The 21989-nt window shown below is 46.9% G+C and overlaps 1 protein-coding gene and 1 long non-coding RNA gene across 9 annotated transcripts in view; one reads left to right on the forward strand and one right to left on the reverse strand.

Annotated features, from left to right (window-relative positions):
• The window catches only part of NFATC2 (nuclear factor of activated T cells 2), a 75133-nt gene extending 73666 nt beyond the window's left edge, over positions 1–1467 (forward strand). For 5 of the 8 annotated variants that reach the window (XM_079321741.1, XM_079321742.1, XM_079321743.1 and 2 more), the window contains exon 10: positions 1039–1424. In XM_079321741.1, coding sequence (XP_079177867.1) covers positions 1039–1094 — 56 coding nt within the window. In that variant the 3' untranslated portion in view covers positions 1095–1424. Of the gene's footprint in view, positions 1–1038 lie in introns of all 8 variants that reach the window. The other 3 variants (XM_079321738.1, XM_079321740.1, XM_079321737.1) reach the window with 3 other exon arrangements.
• The window catches only part of LOC306809855, a 639653-nt gene that overhangs the window by 329028 nt on the left and 288636 nt on the right, over positions 1–21989 (reverse strand). The gene's annotated exons all lie outside the window — the stretch shown is intronic.

Below are 21989 nucleotides of genomic sequence, written 5' to 3' on the forward strand. Positions count from 1 at the left end.
TTGGGTGATGCTTTGGTTTGAGTTAGTCCCTGTTTCACCCCTTAAATATCAACAGGGAGAAGTTATTTAGATCTGGGGTCTGAAACCTGGAAAGTTTTGTTTTCTGGTTTTAAGGCAGATCTGTCAGAGTCACTAGAGAGTTCCCACACCATGAAAGCAGCACCAAGGACCCCAAAAAGGCAGTTCTGGAGTTCTGCATCAAAATGCTCGTGGTTTAGGTCTCCTAATCCAAGTGCAGGGATTTCTGCACTTAAATTCTAGGGAGCACCTAAATTCTAGAGAGAGAATTGTTGTTCCAGGAGGTGCCAAAGGGTGCTTTAGGCAACTGAGAGTGGAAAGTCACCAGGAGACATTGGCTGTTGTAAGGAAAGTGATATTGTTCTGACTTGTAAACAGACAGCAAAGTTCTTCAGTTCTTCTCTTGAGCTTCATTTTTATTAACAAGCTGTCCCAGCCTCTCACAGTACCCTGGGGCTGCATGCAAGTTGTTTGTGATACAGTCTGAAAATAAATGGTAATAAAGATGTAAAGCAGGTGGAGTCTAGGGTGGGATTAAAAAATGCCAAACATAAACCACCCAAATGCAGATTTTTTCACCTGAATTGTGTTTGCCTCTGTGTTTTCATCACTGTCCACTATATTTCCTCCAAATCTGACTTTTTCTTTTTAGAATATTTTTCTTTCAGCCTAGTGAAAATGCTCAAATGCTTAGATACCTAGAGATGTTTTTTCTTGTTCTCCCTGGGTGAGGGCAGTGTCTGTGACAGAGGGATGTGAGAGGATGTGGCAGGTCCTGGGCACTGCTGCAGCCTCTCTCTGTTTTATGAACACAGTAAAACCCCCTCTCTCCACTCCTTCCCCTTTACCTTCCAAAAATGTGCAGTCTGGGCAAGCAGGACCATGTAGATTTTAATAGAATAAAGTTCTGAATGCAGAGAGGATGTTTTCAGCTTGACTGCCCAAGGACTGCTTTTACTTTTTACTTGTGATGATGTTGGAAGTGCTTTAATGTTTCCTCCTCTTTCTTTTATTTCCCAGTTAACGAAATTATCAGGAAGGAATTTTCTGGACTCCCTGCCAGAAGTCAGACATAGAAGAAGAGATTTGTGAGACAACTTTTACCAAATCCTTCCACAAGTGACCTCTCAGATCCTTCCAGTGCCCCTGCAACCTCTGACTTCCTTTGCAGTTCATCTCCAGGCAGAGGCTCAGTGCAAGGAACAATGAATTGGCAGCAAGTGACAGCCTTGGCTGAGCTCCTCTGTGTGTAAACAGCACAAGGACACCCTTCCTTTCACCCAGAGACCACATTGTTCTCCTGGAACAGAGCATCTGTCTGAGGAAACACTTCAAGCCTGCTGCAAACCATCTGTCTGTGTGTCCATCCATCCATCCATCCATCCATCCATCCGTGGGAGGCAGGGCTCAGAGCCTGGGGGTGGCACTGGGGTGGGGAGAGGGAACAGAGAGTAAAATATTCCATGGAGAGCAGCACCCACCTGCAGGTCACCAGCAGTGATCTGCCCTCCTGAGAAATGGTTATTGCAGGGAACTGAGGCAGCCCCAGCTCAGCCTTCACCCAGTCTGGCATCAAAAGCCACTTTGCTCTGAGCTCTGGCATTGGCATTTCAAACAGGAGATGTCAGCTCAACCCAGGGGTTTTCTCCATTTTTCTCCTCAGACTGGACAGGAGTTTGAAGGAGAGGGATTCTCCTAACCAGCCAGTGAAAAGAGCAATTCAGCAGTTGCAATGCCTGTCCCAAGGTAAAATAAACCCAGGTAAAACAGAGATTAATATATAGGAGTCACAGTAAATCCAAAGGTTTTATGATTGATCCTTGTTAGTATTAAGGCAGTGTATGAACACATCTTAGATATTTTCTCTCTAACAAATTGTTGCTGTTTCTTTTCATGTAGAACCTGCTCTTGGCTCATAACTTGTCTCATTTAGCAGCTGGAACATTTACTCACCCAAGCTGCAGAGGAAAATAATTACATCTTACAGAAGCCATACATTCCAGAGAAAATATACATTTATTTATATCACCTGGCCTCTTTAGCTTTGCAGAGCTCCCAGCAATTCCTGGAAAGGTCACATTTCCATGGGATTTAGCATTTTGTTATGTTTTGCTTCGTGTCTTAGAATATCCTGTCCTGACTCCAGCTTTGCACATTCCAGGTAACCACTGCCACCTGCAGTTTAGAGCTACAATTTAGAATATTTAGGGGAGTCAGGGCCTCCTCAGTGGGATAAAAAGGTTTCCTGAGTGGGTGGTCAGTGTACAGTAAAAGATAACCAGAATATTTTAGGAATTACATCATAATCTTTCCTGGTTTTATAAATAAGGATATTTTCAGGAACACAGAGCCTGAGCTCTGCTCTAGGAAGCACAGTGAAAATATTCCAGTTTTCAGTTGTATCTCAGTGAAGTTTGCAGAATTCCAGCATGTCCACTGCTCACACAGGAATTAGGGGATGGGAATGCAGCAGAGCAGCCTCAAAATTGGTTCCCCAATGTCTCAAGAAAGATTTTGCACAATCCCTTCAGAACCTGTGCTTGGTCCAACAAAAATCTCTTCAGGACTACCAGGAAGAATTTATTTCCTGCCACTAAAAACTGGTGCTTAAACTCTGCAAGGTGTTGGGGTTTAGAGTGGGAAACAAGCATTGGGTTCTTCAGAACACCCAACCTGGGGCCCAGCTAAAAATTGGCTCTGGAACAAAAATCTGAATTTCACAAGAGCAGCTCTGAGCTCCAGACTCAGCCCAGCTCAGATGCAGACCCAGAGCAGAGCCCTGCACACCCACCCTGCCATTAATGGCACAGCCTGGCTTCTATTTCTGCCTTGTGACATCCCAACCTTGAACCCCAAAATGAGTTCCCTGCATCCCAGCTCCCCAAATTCCTCCCTCTGGTGCTCTCCTTGTGAGCTCTGCCCTGCAGGTGCCGTGGCCAAGCCTCAGCCTGGACCTGCAGAGGTGCAAATGGGCTTTTAAAAATTTAATTGAATTTAATTTTAATTGGTGGCTCTCACAGGAGCAGAAGTGAGGCCCAGCCTTGCTGAAGAGGGGAATTCCTGTTAGACTCTGCCTGGCTCACAGGCCTCCAGCAGCTATTTTGGATTGTTATAAACTGTCAGTGGGCCAGACTCTGACACATATGAAGGGTTTTTAGTGCAGTCTGATGAATCAGACAATTTTGACATATTCCAAAGGCCAGAAGTTGCCTGTCAGAAGTTCTTTGCTGTAGCTGAGTAAAAGAACAGACCAAATGCATCTCCCAGATTCACACTTGGATATATCAAACATTTTCCATGATCCAACCTGCAAAGTAGAAGAGAATTTAAAAAAACAAACCAAAAAAAACCCATCCACAGAAAAAAACATCCTCATATTCCTGGTAGAACCTTCTCTCTTGCTGGATTTTAAATTGAAGCTCAAGGAAGCCCAGGAAGGTCTTTTCAGACCTTTCAGTGCTGCTGCTGCCCTGGTTGCAGCAACTGCTCAGCAATTTAGGAGAAGAATTTTTTGCATATTTATTTTTAGATAATATCAGTTTAAAAAAAGGAGGGGAGGAAAGTAAAATCTAGTGCTAGATCTGAGCAAAGAAAAAAGTCAGTGTTTAAATTCTGCCTTCTGGGTTGATGGTGAAATAATAAATTAAGCCCAAAAGGAAGGAGCAGCTGAAACTTGGGTTTGGGCCTGGGGCAAAAGCTGCTGAGGGGCAGAGGAGCCCTGCAGGGCTGCACCAGGACCCTCTGCCACAAAACATCCCCACCTGTTCTGCACTTTGCTGTAAGGGGGGAGGATTGGGTTTTGATTTGCTGGATTTATTTTGGGGGTTAATTTGTTTTGTTGGGATTTTTTTTAGGGTTTTTTGGTTTGGTTCTTTTGGGGAGCTGATTTTTTTTTGTTTGGGTTTTTTTTTTGGGGCAGAAGGGTTTTTTTTAACGTGCTACAGGTGCTCTAGCCAGGCTTGCATTGACTGTATTCCTTCTCATCTTTAATGCATAGGTAATAATTGATCTGTGCACTTATTGTACAATGTCATTTATATAATACACTCACACAGAGAGGGACTGCCAGTGACAGGACAAGGGGGGGGATGACTTCAAACTGACAGAGAAATGAGGATAAAAATCAGAAATGAGGATAAAATCCTGTCTGGCAGGGTGGAGTTGCCAGAGCAGCTGTGGCAGTGCCCAGGGTGGGCCCTGGGGCAGAGGGAGCTGCCCCTGCCTGGCCCTGGTGCTGTTTGAGCCCTGCCAGCCCATTCCTGCTCTCTCTGGGTTATTTTCTCCCTTTTTAGACATGAACACCCTGCTCAGAGCTGCTGCCAGCCCTGGAACAGCTCAGTGTGAGGCTTCACCCCGTGTATTCTGTATTTTAGGGGTTCAGGCTGTGTGCTGCCCCATCTGCTTTTCCATGCATCAATAGTTAAATAATTCAGCTTCAACCAACTTTGTATTTATTTCTGGAGAAAAGGAGCATCCTCAGACATAGTGTTGTGCATTGTTGTCTCTTTAAAAGGGAAACTGGTATGTTAAAATTATATAGCTAGGCTGAAGAATTTCAATATATTCCGTACTAAATTATTTCCTGTTCTTGCTGAGCAGTGTTTTTCCAGTATTAGTATTTCTGTTAATACAACTTTCTCTCTGTAGAAGCACAAGCTTAACCTTGGAAGAGTTAATAGCATTTTGTGAGCAATTTGTTCTCACTTTATCTGGAAGATAGCCATATTTGCACATGAGGAAATTCTGTCTTTCCTCAGTTATCTGAATGTTTAATCACAGTGCCTTCCTGCCATTGTACCAAAGGCCTACAAATATCTTGTCTGCAGGGTGAACAACTCTAATGCATTTTCCATCAAAGTTGCACCATGTGAAGTTCATGGGGCATGTTGGAACTCAAAAGTTCATCTCTTTTTTTGTTTGTCTTGTGAGTGTGTGTGTGTCTGTGTAATTTTTTTTTAACTTCCATTTTTCCATCCAAGCTTTGGCTGCAAATACAGGATGAGCTTCTATAAACTCCTGCATCAAATATACATAGAATAAAAATCATCATTCATGATATGTAAACAGTCTGAGAGTGAAATGGGAGTGGGCAGATATCAGGAGGATTTTTTTTTTTATTTTTGTCAGTTATGAGTGTTGGAAGTCGAGTTTGCCAGGAGAGGAATTGCTTGTGAAGATATTTGCAACGAAATACAAAGTTCCTGGTTTTGTTTTTCTCCATGAGAATGAGCAAAATGTAAGATCTGAGCAACAGCAGTGGAGTGAAAGTGAATCATGTACGTTGTTTTTATTGGGAGAAAGAATGTAGAAGAGTCATGGGTTTTGCACTTGCTTTATTTGTATCCATGTAAATAGAGTCCCTCCATTCTCCTGTAGGAACTGAGCATTTCCAGAACCAGCACTATGTTATTATTCCCTAGTGTATAAAAAGCTGCTGCTTCATAACATATCTAAACCAGTTCTCAAAGTAGCTAGCATGTTTTTGAAAGTGTATTTTGTAATCCATATCTTTACAACCAAAGTGACTGTGCTTTTTTGCCTGACCAAATATGCAACAACTTTTGGATTAAGGTTTGTATTTATAAAGGATCAGTTTTCATTTTCTGAATGCCTTACTTTTCTATGCAATTGTTATTAATTGTTGTTGTCCTAAAAAAAAGATGTATTTTATGAATTTCCCAAAGACTTCAAAGACAGCTTTAAACACTTAAGAAATATGTTTCTAAATATTTCAATCTGACTTTTCCCCTTGCATTTCTTTCCAAATTGCTACTTAATAGGGAACAATGATCTGCCAGATGGGACTCAAGAAAATGACTGTCTTAATTTCAAATCTTAAACTGATTCAGATCCTCATGATTTTTGCACCACTTACAATCATCTGATGTTCCAGCTTAGCTGCAATTCTGAGTGTTTGTTATTTATGTTCCATGTTCCTGTGCAATAGGAAGAGATGCCACTGCTGGGTCTCGATGGGGTGAATTGTAAAATTCTCCAGAAGTTAACTCCTTTCCTCATCATTTACATTGCAGTGGATTCTTTCCTGTGAGGCAGCACTCTGCCATCACATGTGGAAGGTTGTGATTCTTTATTCATCTCAGTTCAGAAAGAATAATTCACCTTTTGGAACCTTTGACATCAGCTTGGCATCTGTGTCTTTAATATCTGCTGAGTTATAGCTGCAGGGGTCACAGCTGGTAGCAGCTTCTCTGCCAGTCACTGTCAACCCACTCTGGTCTGTTTAAGGTTTGTTTGGCCATTTTCATTGTTTCAGGGGTACAAAAATAGAAATTAAAACTTGCACATTGCAATAGACTTCTCCTGAAGGTGCTGATGCTGTAAAAGGTGATCTCAGCTGCAAAGAGTTACCTGGGTGGGTTGAGTTTCCTCCTGCAACTCCTAAAATAGCAACATTGGGTAGAAAGCTGCAGAAGGACTGAGTGTCAGAAATGAGTGATGTTTGTAGAACCCAGGACTTCCCAGATGTGCTGTTGGAACCAGCTGTCACTGCAGGATGGCCCTGCTCTGAGCAGGGGCTGCTCTGCTGTGGTGGTGGCACTGGGCACAGAGATCTGACCAGTGCTGCCTGCCTGAAACTCATATTTTTGTTTGAGTGTGTAATTATGAAGTGATTCCCCCCAAAGTCCAGCTCTCCCTGCCCTGGATGTTCAGGTAAAGCCGTATTTTGATAGACACACGAGTGAGCACTTGTCACTCACATCATCCTGACAGATGTCTGTTGAATCAAATTGCTTGTTCAAAACTCTCACAGTTGAAAAGGGTTTTTTGTCACTCACATTCCTACAACAGCGTTGTTAACCTCCAATGTAATGATTTTTTGCTATCTGTAAAGTATTTTTATATATTGCCTGTACTATGGTAGATTAGCAATAAATGAAAGGGCATCATCTGCTGCAAGAGTGTTTGGTCTGTTCTTGAATTCCTTTACTGCCTTTGGTAAATGAATATCAGGGGCTGAATCACCCACTTGTCTTCTTGTCCTTGTCACCCCCCTGAACACTCAGCAATGGGTTGTGCAGAAGGATTGCAGAATTTGGAGCTGCAGTCACCATTAATGAGCTGCCCAGCTCCCCTTTGGGTCAGGATCCCACCAGGTCCTGTGCAGACACTGAGTCACACTGACACTTCTTCATTTCCCCTCTTTTCCCTCTTTTCTATTCCACCACCCCAATAAAAACCCAAACCAATCCACACCAGCAGGTACTGCAGGGCCTTGACCTTAACAGAGCAGTGATTGCCATCCATGCAAATGTCCTTCTGCACCAGTGGCTGCTTGTGTAGAGACTGGGCATGGACTCCATTTCACTTGTTTTCATCTAAATTCTTAATTCTGCATTTCTCCACGGGAGACACTAAAAGAGACATTTTAACACTGCTGTGCTGGAGGGATGCCCAGAGCCCATTATGGCCCAGTGAGAGCCCAGTTTATACAGCCTTCAATTAAAGACATTTACCTTAACAAAATCAATATTATCCTTTGCATTTCAACCCAGAGAATTCAAACCATATTCTGTGCAGGGGCCATGTGGAAGTTCTTAACTCCCAAAGCCTGTGCAAAGGCTGGGAGCCCCATCAACCAGACAGGCTTTGCCAACAAAGAAGCTGTTACTGGCTAGCAGAGAACATTTTATGATGAGCAAATATATGGCACACAGGATTTTTAGCTTTATTCAGCAACAGGAAAATTTAAGTAACTTAACCTGGAAATTCCACAGCTCTGGTCTGAGAACTTGAGCACCTGACCTGATCCTCTGGCTTTAATTTATGTCTTGGGGCTGAATTAAAGGACTGCAACAGTACCCCAGATTTTTTCATCTTAACGGGAAATTTCCTGGATTTTGTAGACTTAACTCACTCTTTTGTAACCCTTCAGCATAGCTGACTTTTTTCCCAGTTTTCAGGGTAGCAGCAAGAAAGAAAAATCCATGTTTCTAATGAACATCTGGGTCTGGTATGACACTCGCGTGCTCCGCTGTGTAAATATGTGATTTACAGCTCCTTTGTCCCTGCTGAAATACAAATGTAATTTAGTCAATTTGAGGAGCTGCCTTTCAGCTTCAGAGCAGATTCTTGTCTCAATACATCACCACTGGCTGGCTCAGGTGGCTCCAAGGGAGCTCCATGGGCAAGAGGAGCTCCCAGCCAGCACCATCCTCATCCTCCCTGTCCCTGTCCCTTCTTTGGGCTGGCTGCTCCTCTGGACTCAGCATCCCATGGTCTGGAGGGGTTGCATTCATTTCATTTAGGACAGGCAAAGCCACAGCAGAGGATTTGAGCTCCTAGTGACCCAAAGGGCAAAATGCACAGAACATGGAGAGGTTGGGAGGGATCACTCACCCTGAAACGCTGGGAAAGGGTCGGGGGAGGCTGGGAGGAGCTGCCCTGCACTCGGGTGGGTGACAGGCAGAGGCAGCAGAGGTGACTGCAGCACAAAGGCACCTCTTCATTCCACACAGAGCAAATTACAGCCAGTCCAGGGGGGCACTAAAGCAGAGCCATTCCCTTTGCTCAGACAGGCAGCAGAAGGATGTGGCTGTGTTTCCTGGGGTGCTGCAGCACAGGCTGGCAGTGCCATCTGCAGGGAGCTGAGCTCAGCTGTCCCCAGCACAGCTCTGAGCCCCCCCAGCTGGGCTGGCACTGGGGGGACCCTCCTGTGCTCTGCCCAGCTGCAGGGCTGCCCAAAGCTCTCACTGTGTTTCAGTCTGGGCAGTTTGCAGCATCCCTCTGCAGAGCCAGAGTCCTGGGCTGGCAGGAGTGACCCTCAGGGGCTCAGCCACACACTGACCCTGAGAGCAGCAGCCTGCTGGGCTCCCAAACCTTTCCAACTCAGCTCAGAAGGACAAGAGGGGGAATGGAGAGAGGAGTTCATCCCATGAAGTGTATTTCGTGGTTGCTGAGAGACTCCAAATCTCCCTAATGAATAAACACAGCACACTTAATTTTGTTTATGAAAACAGACTTATTGTGATGGCAAAAAGCATGAGTCAGTGTCCTGGGTGAGGGGAGAGCAGCAGCTGGAGACACTCACTGAGAGCAACGCCTTGGAAAGCAGAGCAGCTCTGCCCTGCAGCCTGCCAGGAGAGGCAAAGCCTGCTCTGGCACAGGGAGCAGCCACAGGCAGGGGCAGAAGGCTCCTCATGACCTGGCTGAGCAGACATTGCTGGGAGCTGCAGATGGGGAAGGAGCAGCAGACACTGCTCACCCTGAGCCCAGCTCAGCCAAGCCTGGCCTGGGTTTGGGCTGCTGGGGAAGAGCCAGAGCTGCTGCTGCTGGTTCCTCACTGAGTCCCAGGGGAAGGAGCAGATCTGGGACCCTGCAGGAGGAGGAATTGCTGACTGCACAAAGCACATTCCCCATTCAGCCCTGCATCCCCTGGTGTGCTGGGCATTTATTTGCCTGGTTAAACTGAGCCAAGTGGGATCTGAAACTGCTCCTGTGGCTCCCTGGCCTGGAGAAGGTGCTGAGGCTTCACACCAGCAGGTGCAGCAGGAGAATTATTTCCTTGAACTGATTTTACAGCCTAAGAAATGCCTCACCACTGGACTCACTTCCCACAGCCCATCCTCCAAAGGGGCTGCAGTGCCCAGAGCACCTGAGGAGCCTGAGCTGCCCCTGTGGCAGTGCCACCAGCCAGGCTGGCTCATCCTCCTCAAACAGCCCCAGCCCTGCTCCCCCTGGGCCTGAGCCCCCTGATGCCAATCTGCCCTGGCTGCCCAGGGGATGGAGCATCCTCAACAAGGAGCCTCTCAGCCAGCTCTGCCTGCACAGAGCCCCTTTGTGTGCTGGGGGCAGCACACAGGGCTCTGTTCAAACAGACAGGGACACACACGAGCACAACGCTTTTCCTTCCTTCCTTAAAAAAGAATTTTTAAAAAGGAACCATTTTTGGAAGGCCAAGCACGGAGGAAGGAAAGAAATTTCAATTATATTAAAAAAAAAAAACAACTTAAATTTCAATAAAGAACCATAAAAAGCTAAAATTGCTCATGTTACATCAGTGATGCCACCACATACAGCACTGGAGACAGGCCAAGCTATCCCAGCTCCCCAAAAATGTTCCCCAAAGTCTGAGAGAAGCAGAGATGTGAAATTCTGAGTGTTCCACTTCCCACATAAGGCAGAGAGGAGCCTGTCCCTGCAGTTACAATCTTTGATGGCAAAAAGACAATGAACCAGGAGGGAATGATGGGTTGAGCTTGTTCAGTCCTAAGGGTCCTTTTAAGCTTTTTCCATGCAGCAGAAAGCAGTGTGGGCTCCTGGAGGCTGGGCTGTGCTCTACAAGCACACTGTTATTATTTTCAGATATTTAAACCAGGTCTCTGGCAGCCCAACTATTGCCTGTCACACCTGCTGGCAGAGCAAGGCTGGATTTTCATCACTAAAGCCTGCACCTTTAGCCAAAAAATCACCAGCTATAGAGAATATAAATCACCAGCTATAGAATAATAATAATAAAAAAAAAAAAAAAAAAAAAAAAAGAAGGAAAAAAAAAAAAAGGAGTGTGACTTCAGCAGAGTGAAAAGTCACATTTATCCACAGTAAAAGGAGTCTGGGATCCCAGAGCAGCAAGGGCTGTGTGGGTGCAAGGTGGGCATTCCCCACTGATTGTCACCAAATGCAAACAGGTCAGGTACAAAGGGGCAAAGAGGAGCAAGGCAGGGCTGTGCCTGCTCTGCTCTTTCTGTTGTGTTATTTCTCTGTCAGTGTCAGTAATGTGCTCCCTGCCTCTCTCAGGGGAAACTCTTGTTCCAGGGGTTCCTGCTCAGCAATTTGCAGCAGTAACTGCATGCTCCACTTAAAGAATTGTTTTCAAATTGTGCTAAGAATCAAATGAAGCCCTGGATAAATGAAGGCCAGCAAGCAATAGCAGGAGTCCTTCTGTGCTAGTTCCAGGCCAGTGTTTCTGTTGCTGCAAATCACAGAGAAACTGCCATAAAAGAGTGACAATTCTGTGAGCCAAGACCTGCTGTTGTTTTTCTTTTTGGTACCAGACTTGTCCCCCAAAGCTAAAGATGGTTGAATCACAGATGGATCCTTTTCCAGCTCCTTTGAAGCTCCTGATTAAACAGTGACTTTTCATGGATCTTCAGCACAAAGCCAGCTCCTCATCTGCCACAAGAGCACAAATGGAAGAGGATGTGACACCAGCCCCAGCAAAGTGCCAGAAGTTTCCTATAAAACCTGGGACAGTTCCTCCTCTGGTTCTCACACAAGTCACACTTTCCAAGATCCCTGGCTGCAGAGGCAGCACCTCCCCAGGAGCATCCCTGGTACCTCAAGCACCACTGGATTTCCCATTTGCTGTGCCCCTGGTACAGGGAGGTCTTGGCCCTTCTTAACATACAGATACCACTACAAAAAATAATGGTGGATAATAATTTCCCCATAAGATCCATGTCAAACACTCTATATCCAAAAGTACTTCTAATTCAGGGGGAAAAAATGTATTCAAAACTAATTCTGTGGTACTGCAATTGGCTCAAACCAGCCCCTTTAAAACAAACAAAAACCCTCCCTGAGCCCTGTGGATGAGCTGGCCTCTCAGCAAGCTGCTCTGGTGGAAAATGAAAGGCAGATGTGAGGAGCAGAGCAGCAGCTCCAGCTCCCCCAGCAGTGCCTGTGGCTGGAGGCTCCTGAGCAGCTCCCAGCACATGGCAGAGCCCCCCTGTGCCCCCCACAAACCAGCCCCAGCAGCACTGAGGCTCGGGAGCTGCTGGGGAAGATGAGTTTTCTGATCCTGAGGGGTGTGTGTGGCTCAGTGGGAGCAGCTCAGGCTCATCCCCATCCCTGAGCGTGGGGAGAGTTTCCCTGCAGGGAGCAGAGGGGCTCCCCCAGCCCAGAGTGCAACCAGCAGCACTGAGCACTTTAAACCCTCTGGAACAGAACTGAAGAAGAGAGTGGTGATAAAAGAGGTTTTGTGCTGTGCTGGCAGAGGAGCAGAATTGATGAAGTGGTGAGTCAGTTCCCTCCCAGCATTATTACCCTCAACATCCCTGTTCCAAAAGCAGCCTCTGTTCGAGTCTCCAACACCATCCTTGGGACAAGGATCTGTCTTCTCTCAAACTTTGAGTCAAGTCTCAAACTTGACTCTGATTTTAGAGAAGGACAAAACCACCACAGCACCCCAAGCAATGGTTCCAGGGCTGGGGGACTGCCTGGCCTCTGGGCAGGAGAGAACATTTGGTGCCAAAATACATCCCATGTGAATGATCCTATTTATGGCACTGATTCCAGCCCATTCCAGCTTGCCCTACCCAGAAGTATTTGGAGAGCTGAACTTGAAAATTGAAAATCAGATCTACTTCCACATGCAGAATTGAACTTTGCAGGATTTTTTTTTTATTATTTTTTTTAAGTTCTTCCCACTGGGAACACTCCCCTGCACTCCCAAACACTCCCTGCTGCATGATGAGACCTGGCTCAGATACCTGCCCACCAGCAGCAGTAAAAATTCCCTTGAAGTGTCCCACGAAAGCAGAGTGAGGAGGGAACCCCCTCTCTCCCAGTTAGTTCTCTCTGGATAGTGAGAACTTGGAATATCTGCAATACTGGGCAGCAGTGTGTGAGCCTGTAATAACAGAGAGCCCAGGAGAATTGCTTTCACTCATTTTGTCCTTTCCTCTGTAACAAAATAATCTGAGAATGGCAAAGCCATTAAAAGAGAGAAGGTGGAAATCAGATTCTTGCTAAGAAACCATTCACCAGCACGGGCACAGATAAAGGATCAGCTCTGCTTCATGACTCATCTGAATCTACAGTGATTTAAATACTCCAGTATTTGCATTTCATGTGGTCACAATAAATAGCAACAGGCAATCAAACTGACATCCTCAGTGTGCAACACTTGGTGAAGGGGAGCTCTCCACCTCACCATCTGCTCCCTCTTCCCCCTTTCTCTTATTCCTGCAGCATCTTGGATTTCTACCTCCTTTTTCTCCCAAGAGAGCACAGAACCCTGAGAAGCACTCCCAGCATTGCAGAACCACCTTGAAAGAAATGAGGGAACAGTCCAGGAGTCCTTGCAGGAGCAGCTTTCTTATTCTTTATCCTCTGTCACCTGCAGACTGGGGGCACTGGGGGCAGGATCTCAGTGCAGAACTCTTCTTCCAGCAGGGAAACACACTGGCTCCACTCAACAATAGCAATAAATAATACTAGATAAATAAATAATGGCCATAAGTGGTCTAACACTGCACAGTGAGCACAATCCCTGCTGGAGGGGCAGCCCCTGCATGCACAGCCCTGTGTTTGTCCCTCTGAGCCTCTGGCTCTGCACAAAGGCTCCCATTCTGCTCCAGCCCTTCCCTGGAGACAGAGCTGGACTCCAGCCCAGCTGAGCCCTCCAGGGAAGCAGCTGCTCATGGGCAGTTGGGCTGGGGATGTACTTGGACACCCAGTTCATTAGTGGCAATTAATTAACCAGCACATCCCAAACCCTGGGCAATGCAGGCCCTGAAACCTGAGGAACAGCGTGCCTGCAGTGTCCAGAAGTTGAGCAGAGCTCTGCAGAGCTGGGTTCCAGCCTTTCTCCTGCAGCCAGGAGGGGTTTCAGTGCTGAGCCCAGCCCTCCCAGCTCCTTTGCTGTGCAGCTCTGTCACACCCCAGGCAGGCTGGGACCATGCCCAGCACACTGAGGTCCCTTTCTGCAGCAGCCAGCAGCTCTCACCTGTTTCCTTGAGGTCTCTGAGTGCCCATCTCACCCAGCAGCTCCCCCATTTCTGTCCCACATGCCCAAATGTGCCCAGATGGAAGCACCTGCAGCTCCAATCCGAGGTCACTGTGGGAGGATGTGTGTGGGAATTTGGATCAGACAGAGATTCTATCAGCATCAGCCCTTAGCAGTCACAGGCACCTGGGCTCCATCCCCACCTCAGAGAGAGACACAACGTGCATTTGTTCCCTGGGCTGTTCTCTGAGGGATTTGGGACAGCTGCAGTGCATTACAGCCTTCTCAAAGAAATGTTGTCTACATTAAGTACAAGTATTTAATTAGCACTTCATTTAGAGCATGTGGTACAGCTCACAGCTCCAGTTTGGGCCAGAGATGATTTTCAGAGGTGGGTGGAACAGGGGGTGATGCCAGGAGAGCAGAGCAGCTCCCAGGAGCTGCCCTGAGTGGAACTGGAGAGCAGGCACAGCTCACAGAGCCACTGCCACCAGTGCCATGGGGGAGCTGACATCCCTTCCCTGCTTGTCACTGTGGGTATCCCCAGGCCCGGGGCAGGGAGGCTGCTCTGCTCCTGAGGTGTGGGGAGCTGGAAGCTGATCCTGCCCCTCCCTGGACACTCAGCAGGGCCCCAGCCCAGCCCTGCCTTGCCCGGGGAAGCCCCGATGATTCAGACACCCTGTGAGTCACCCTCCCTCCTCCCTTCATCCTCCCTCCTCCCTCCATCATCCCTCCCTCCCTCCTCCCTTCATCCTTCCTCCCTCTATCCATTCTCCCTCTCTCCTCTATCCTCCCTCCATCATCCATCCTCCTCCTTCCCTCCATCCTCCCTCCCTTCCTCCATTCTCCATCCTCCCTTCATCATCCCTCCCTCCATCCCCCCTCATCCTCCATCCTCCCTCCATCCCCCCTCATCCTCCATCCTCCCTCCATCCCCCCTCATCCTCCTCCATCCTCCCTCCCCAGGGAGAGGCAGATGAGCTGCTGCCCAAGCCCAGCACCATTTGGGCTCTGCAGAGTCCCCAGCCCAGCAGGATCTGTCCCCTCCCCAGGACACCCACCCCAAATCCCACCTGCACCCCTTACCCTAAAGCATTTCCAAAACGACCTCTCCAGTAACACCCAGTGGAACTTGCCCATGATTCTGTTGGTTCCTCAAGGACTGGGGAACTCAGGAGTCCATAGTGACCTAAATATTCCCCCTTGGAAGGAAGGAGAGCCAAAGGCTCAAATGTGAGTTCCTTGCCAAGGCTGAGATGAGTCAGGGGCAGAGGAGCAGCATCCCTGCCTCAGAGCTGCTGCAGGGATCCAGCTCTGAATTCCACACCTCTCAAGCTGAACTCTTGGTCTGGCCAACCCTGGATTTTTGCATCTGCTTGAATCCCCAAATCCAGCTACTTTTGTAGTACCTGCAAAAAGCACAAACACATAAAATCCCTTGGAACATGTAGCAAATGCACTGTGATATTATCAGAATAAATCTCCAGCAGACAGAGCAAGCAGCTGTGGTTTTGTGGGGTTTTATACACAAATGCACACACATCCATCTACTCAAGCACGTGGAGATCTACAAATACAGCCATTTGTGTAAATATGATAAAAATTCTTCATTGACAGCACCTAAAACTGCCATTAAAGTCAACATGACTGTGGGGAATACACACATAAAATCAGTGATTGTCACTTCTCTGGCTTATGAGCAGTGTCTCCACACTTTCCATTCTGAGCTATCTCTGCAAGAGTTCTCCCTGCTGCAAGGGGCACCAGTAATTATTTCTCACATTTAATTCTGTTAGAGTATTTCATTTGGGTGTCACACTCCAGCAGAATGTGGCCATTAGCATCACTGGGGACAGCAAATGACAGCTCAGGGACAAACAGCACTGCTGCTGCTTGATGTGAGACACACACAACATTTAAATGTTAGAGGGATGGAAGGCAACACATCCCTGGAACAGATTTCTGAGCTCCAAAACACTGTCCTGTCACTCCAGGCTCTGTCCATCTCTTTTGTGGGCACTGGAAAGTCACAACTGGGTCACCCCAGAGCTTCTCTGCAGGCTGAACAATCCCAGTTCTCCAGGACAGCTCTCCCAGGGTTTTGTTGCAAATTCCAAGGTTGGTCCTGGTGTGACAAAGTGCCAGTGCAGAAGGAGCTTGTGCTGCTCTCTGCAGTGACTGTGATACGTGTCTGCACAGCCAGAGCAGCTGGAAAAGGCTGAATTTGCTTTCAGCATGAGCTAATTCCCTCTGTGCACACCCCTCTGCTGGGCTGCAGCTCGCTCAGGAGCTGGGGCTGAGTCTGGGCAGGTGCAGCAGCTCTGGAGCTCTGAGCACCTCTGGCTGCTCCCCTGCACTCAGGACATGGGCAGAGGCAGCACCTGGAGCCCCTTTTTGGGAAGCAAAGATCAGGAGAGTCAGCAGCAGGACCAGGGATCTCCTGGGGGGAAACTCTGATTTACATTGTCCAGAGGAACAGAAAGAGCACATAAGGAGGAGACAGGAAAGATCTTGGGCTGTGATTCTGCTGGCTCCCCTTCTCCTCTCTGCATATTCCCTGGAAGTTTTCCTTGTGGCACAAACTGCTTCATGTGCATCTTGTTTACTTTTGGCCTGGATCACTTCCTTTGGAGCCAGCCCAGCCCCTGTTGGGAACATCAGATAAATCTGGATTCATTTGAAACTCCCTTTTGGAAGAGGCAGGGCTGTCCTTGTCAACATGTCAGATTAGGAATGCTCCATTTGGTTTAATGGGGCTGGCTTTTGGGTTAGTCCAAAAGACTCCATAAACTTCCATTGTAATTTATGCTCCAAAGCTTACAGTCTTCAGAACTCAGATCCCCCCTCCTTTCCTTTCTGTGGTTTTTTGGAGGTAGTGCCTTCCTTTCTCAGTTGTGTTCCATCAGATCAATTGTATCCACCAGAGAGGCTCCATTCCTTCTGGTGTGAGCAAGGGTTTTTATCAATCTGAAAACAATGCCATTTTTATGATCTGCAACGTTTAAAAATGCATCAAAGAATGAAAGGAAACCAAGGAACATTACAGAATATCACAGGAGGGTACCTGAAATCACCACAGGATGGAGTGGGACCAGATTTATTTCTCCTAACAAAGAATTCCCAGCTGTTACTGGCTAGTGAATTCAGACACAATGGAACTGCAACTTCTGAAAAGTCTCTGCAGTTGTTATTTTGCTTTTATCTTACCTCAGAGATGGATGAACTCCTCCATTCCTAAAGAAGATGCAAAAAGCATCTTTTACATCAGTAACTTGTAGAGTTCTCTGAGGTATCTCCATGACAGGCAAAGTGTTCCAAATACTGAATGAACCAGAAAAGTTCTTGGATTTTTGGGATAACCACGAACGTAGTGCTGAGCTGGCACTCAGGACATCTGGGTTTAAATCCCATCTCTGGCACCCACACATCTATTGTGTGACTCTGAATGAGCAAGTCCCTGCCACTGCCAGCCCTGGGGACAGGATAATGACACTTCCTCACGCTCCCCTTTGCTCTGTCTGATCCACTTAGGTGACAGATCCATCAGCTCAGAGCCTGTCCTTCCTCAGCCCTGCACAGCCAGCTTGGGGATCAGAGTCAGAGGCATTTGGCCAACACAAAATGGTTTTTAGAGATGGTTCAACCCTTTTGAGGGAGCTCCAAGGTTGGAAGGGGTCTCATTCCAACCCCCTGCCACGCACAGATCCACTAGACCAGGCTGCTCCAAGCCCTGTCCAAGCTGCCTTGGACACTTCCAGGGGCAGAAGTGATGCTGGGAAAGCTCAGCACCTTGAGCAGAACATTGCCCACACCCCCCCAGAGCTGGCACAAATAAAGCTGTCAGACATTTTCAATATTTCTCGGCTATTTAAAATGTGAATATTCATCATTCTTGCAAACCAGAGCCTAATTAGAATCATAAATTATTGCTTCAATGTAGAGCAGAGCAGCAGTTTGTGTTCTGCAGCTCGTTTCACCCCAAGGAGCTCCAGTTCCACCTCGTGTGTCCCTGTGCACAGTAAGGAGGCACCAGGCACAGCACAGGTTTTACCTTTTAAAAGCATTAAACCCAGATTCCAAACTGGATGCCTTAAATACATCTTGTACTCCCAGAAAGGCTTGTGAAGAGGATGCTGAGCAGCAGGAGGGGCAGCAGGGAGGAACCCAGCCCTCTCCAACCTCCCCATGCCCAAAGGCTGCTGAGTTCCACTCCAGAGGACCTGAGACCTCTGAGAGGGGTTTCTTAAATAAACAAAAAATCACAGAATCACTGAGGCTGGAAAAGCCCTTCCAGCCCACCCAGTCCCCCCTGTGCCCCATCCCCAGCCTGTGCCCAGCTCTGGGTGCCCCTGCCAAGCCCTGAGCCCCCTTTCCATGGGGAATTCTGCTGGAATCCTGCCCAGGGTGGCAGGGGTGAGCACAGATCTCCCCAGCCCTGCATGGTCCCTGCCCTCCCCGGGTGATTGCTGAGCTGCCTGCTGGAGCTTCTCTGGGGGTTTGTTCAGAAAACAAACCCTGGCTGCTCTGGGCCTGGGGCTGCTGCTCCTGAGGAGCCCCAGTGAGCTCAGGATCTGCCCCATGCCCATGGAATAAACACACCTGCAGAGATTCCAGCCCCAAAAATGCAGATTTTCCTGCAGGTGAATAAAGAGGAGCACTGAGTCCCCTGGGGGGGGGAACTGGGAGGGTCCCTCAGCCCCAGCAAAAATCAAACTGGTGTTGGTGGGACCAAGTGCAGAACAAGGGCAAAGTCAGGACCCCAAGGCAGGGAAAAGTCAGATTCTCACCAGCTCTGAGGACTCACACAGGTCTGGGAATTGTTCTGCTCCTGCTCTGAGATCAATTCCACCCCCATCCCATTCTCAGCTCTTTGGAATGGATCTGCTCAACATAAGGAAAAATGACAGGGTTTAGTTCCACGAAGTAATAATTAAAAATGAACAGTTCTACTGTGTGTGTCAAAGCATTGGGGCTGTTACATCTCATTTTAAATAATAGTAGCAATAATAATAATTATTACTTTGATGATTTTAATAATTTGAAAATGATACTTTTTCCTCAATAGAAAAATCAAAAAGACATTGTTTATATTTGGATTTTCATTGGATAAAATAGTTCCCCTTTTAATCCTGTTTTTAGTATAAAAATAGCACCAGAGTAAGAACCAAAATCTAAATCTGTTCTATTTGTGTTAACAACAGCTCTAATTTCAGGCTGCCTCTTTCCTGCACTACATTTTTCTATATTTCCTTTTGAGACTTGTCCAAGATCATAGCCTTGAATCCAAAACTTTTATAATTCCCTTGTAGGTACAGCATCAAATCCCAAGGATCAAATTATTTCCTGGAATTTAAGTGTCTCTGCAATACATCAAATAGATATTTAAGAAAAACACCCTTCAGATTACTTAATATGTGTGTTTTAAAAATATGCAAATTTAAAGAGGAAATATGAAATAATAACAGCTTAGGTATAAATTAAACATCAGCTATTTTAGATTTGACATAAACTATTTATATATTCTCAAATAGTGCATCACTGCTGTGATATTGTAGAGGAAGTCAAGGGAATAATTCTCCTGGAAGCTGGACAGTTAAATGAGCTTTACTTGGAGTACGAACAGGGAGAAGAGGAAATTCAGTGTATTTGAGTTTCAGTACATCTGTGCTCAATGAGAGGTTCCTTCAACACTGAGAAACCAACCAGGAACTGAAAAAGCAAGAAAACTTCTCTTGCTCTTGCCCTTTCTCCAGCAAAGGAGGTGTGAGGGGCTGAGCCCTGTGAGCTCCAAACCTCTGGCACTGATGAGAAACAAGCACTTGGGTTTTCTGGCCTTGGGAAAACTCCCCTTGCTCCATAAAAGTTGAATTTTAATTGTAATTCGTGCCTGTGTGAGTTTATGGCTTCTCTTCCTGATGCATCCAAAGTATTTCAAGACAGCTTTTAAGTAATCATTTTAAGCTGGTGTTTTTAAAGCTTTTAAATTGAATTTCAGGTTTTGTTCAAAAGCAGTTTCACACCAACTGGAAGTGAAACCAGGTGTTCTGTAAATAACAGATGCTTTCTAGCATTTCTAACCCAATAAAAACAGAAAACCTGCTCCTCTGAATGGATGCCTCCTGCTTTCCAGAATGGATTGAACATTTATCTATCAGGTCTCCTCTCCAAGAGCAGACTTTATAGAGCAAAATAAATCCAACACATAAAAGTCAACATTTACTAAGAAAGCTTTTTAAAAGAGCAAATGCAGAACAGCTTTAAATCTGTTCTTCACCTCTAATGTTTCTGACTGTTGATATAGATCATGACTTTTAGTTGTCATTTAAACAACTTCAGTCAACTCCCTTCAAATATTTCCCTTTTCCTGAAGCAAACAGGGCAGGGGCTGCTGCAGCTCAGCTGGCAGGGCTCTGTGCTGGGCTGGAGGATGGTACAACACGAGTCAGCACTCTATAACTTATTTATGTTTCTGCACAGCTCAGGGAGTAAAAGAAAATGCCATTTTCCCTCTCAGCCACGAGAGGGGAGCCTTTTCCTTCTTGGAAACTTGGGGAAAGTCTCTGGAAGTGCCCAGCACATGGGAAGGATTGGGAGAGGGAGAGCCAGCAGCTTGGGTTCAGCAGGGAAGTTTGGCAGCATGTTCAAAGTCAGTAAATACATACATCCAGTCAATTAAAAACAATCCAGCCAGCTCATAACCACAGGGATTATTTATGTGTGTATGCTGAAGACTCTTTGTTCCAGGGCTTTGACATGAAATATGGATTTCTATAGGAGCTCCCAGTGCTTCTCCTCCCTCACAGGAGCCCTGGGACTGATTCCCTGGGGGTTCTGCTGAAAGCCACAGGGTCCCAAGTGGAACCTCCAGTGACAAAGGACAGGCTGTGCTGGAGGCTGGCAGCTCATTAATGAATTGTGGGCTCAAATGTCACACCTGCTCCTGAAGCTCAGCAGTTTATTGTGCATGTTCTCATTTCATGGCCAGGGTCATTATTTGGGGATGGGATTTGCCCCTGCAGGATGAGCAGGATGGGGATTTTCTCTTGCTGGGGTTAAAGGGTCAGGGCCAGACCTGCTGCCCCAGGTGGGACCAAGCCCTGTGGTGGCTCAGGGAGGCTGGAGCAGGGCAGGAGCCCAGCAGAGCCCAGGGCCAGCCCCAGCAGAGCCCTGTCCTGCAGCCAGGAGGGTGCTGGGGTGGTCCCAGACAGGAGCTGGGGGCAGAGGAGGGCAGATGTCCCTCCCCAAACACAGGGCTGCTCCCTCTGCCCTCTCCCCTCCTCCTGAGCTGTGCACCCTGCAGTGCTGTCCTCAGCACTTGATCAGCTCAGAAATGAGGGATCCCACAGCCCAGAAGGGCAGAGTGGGATTGTCCCCTCTGGCTCTGCTGTCCCAGGGCCAGCAGCAGAGTCCAGCAGAGCTCAGGTGATGCTGGCAGGGCTGTGTGACCCAGAGCCCAAACTCTGCTGCAGAAACTGCAGAGATTTCGAGTTTTCATGAGAATTGGGGAGCAGAAATCCTGGGGATGGCTCAGCTGCTCCTCCACCTGTCCCAGCCCTTGCTGGATTCACTGTCCCCTCACCAAACATCATTTCATGGGACAGCACAGGCACATCCTGGCTGTCCCTGCACATGAACAGCCCTCTCTGGGGTCCAAGCCCTGGCCCTGGTCCTGCCTCCCCAGAATTCTCAGATTAAAACTCACCCAAGGGAAGGAGCACTCCTCACTGCCAACAGGTTTTGTTTTCAGAGAAGAAACTGCGTGTAATAAAAAAAAAAAATCTTCACTTGAAACAGGTCCTTGTAAGAGCAAAATAATTGAGATGATGCTCTTTATTTATCACCAGAAAGGGATGAGGTTTTAAAGCTGTTTTGTTCTTCTTTACAGTTGCTGTCAGTTCTGACCTTTCCATGTAACTTGTCAGCAGTCTCTCATTTCTCCTTCTTTAAATAAAGGGAAAGAAGCAATGAATTTTAACAAAGACTTCTCTTGCCTCAGTGATTCTCAGAAGCCTGACTTAAAGCAGCACTAAGAAAATCCAAAGAGCTTCAAACTGTTTGAAAAGAAGTTCTCACCCTCACCATTGATCAGCCCTGATTTTCACAATATTTCTCACCTCATTACCCATAGGTTCTCCATTTGTCTTGGTGGAAAGGACTCCATATAAAGCAGAAAATGAAATCATTCAATAAGTTCAAATGTTTGAGGCTTTTTTAGACACTATTATGAAAATGGTCACAGACTTTTCAAAGCTTGCAGAGTTTCTCTCATCAAGAGAAAAGTCTT

Source organism: Erithacus rubecula (assembly GCF_903797595.1).
Source record: "Erithacus rubecula genome assembly, chromosome: 18".
Taxonomy (NCBI): domain Eukaryota; kingdom Metazoa; phylum Chordata; class Aves; order Passeriformes; family Muscicapidae; genus Erithacus; species Erithacus rubecula.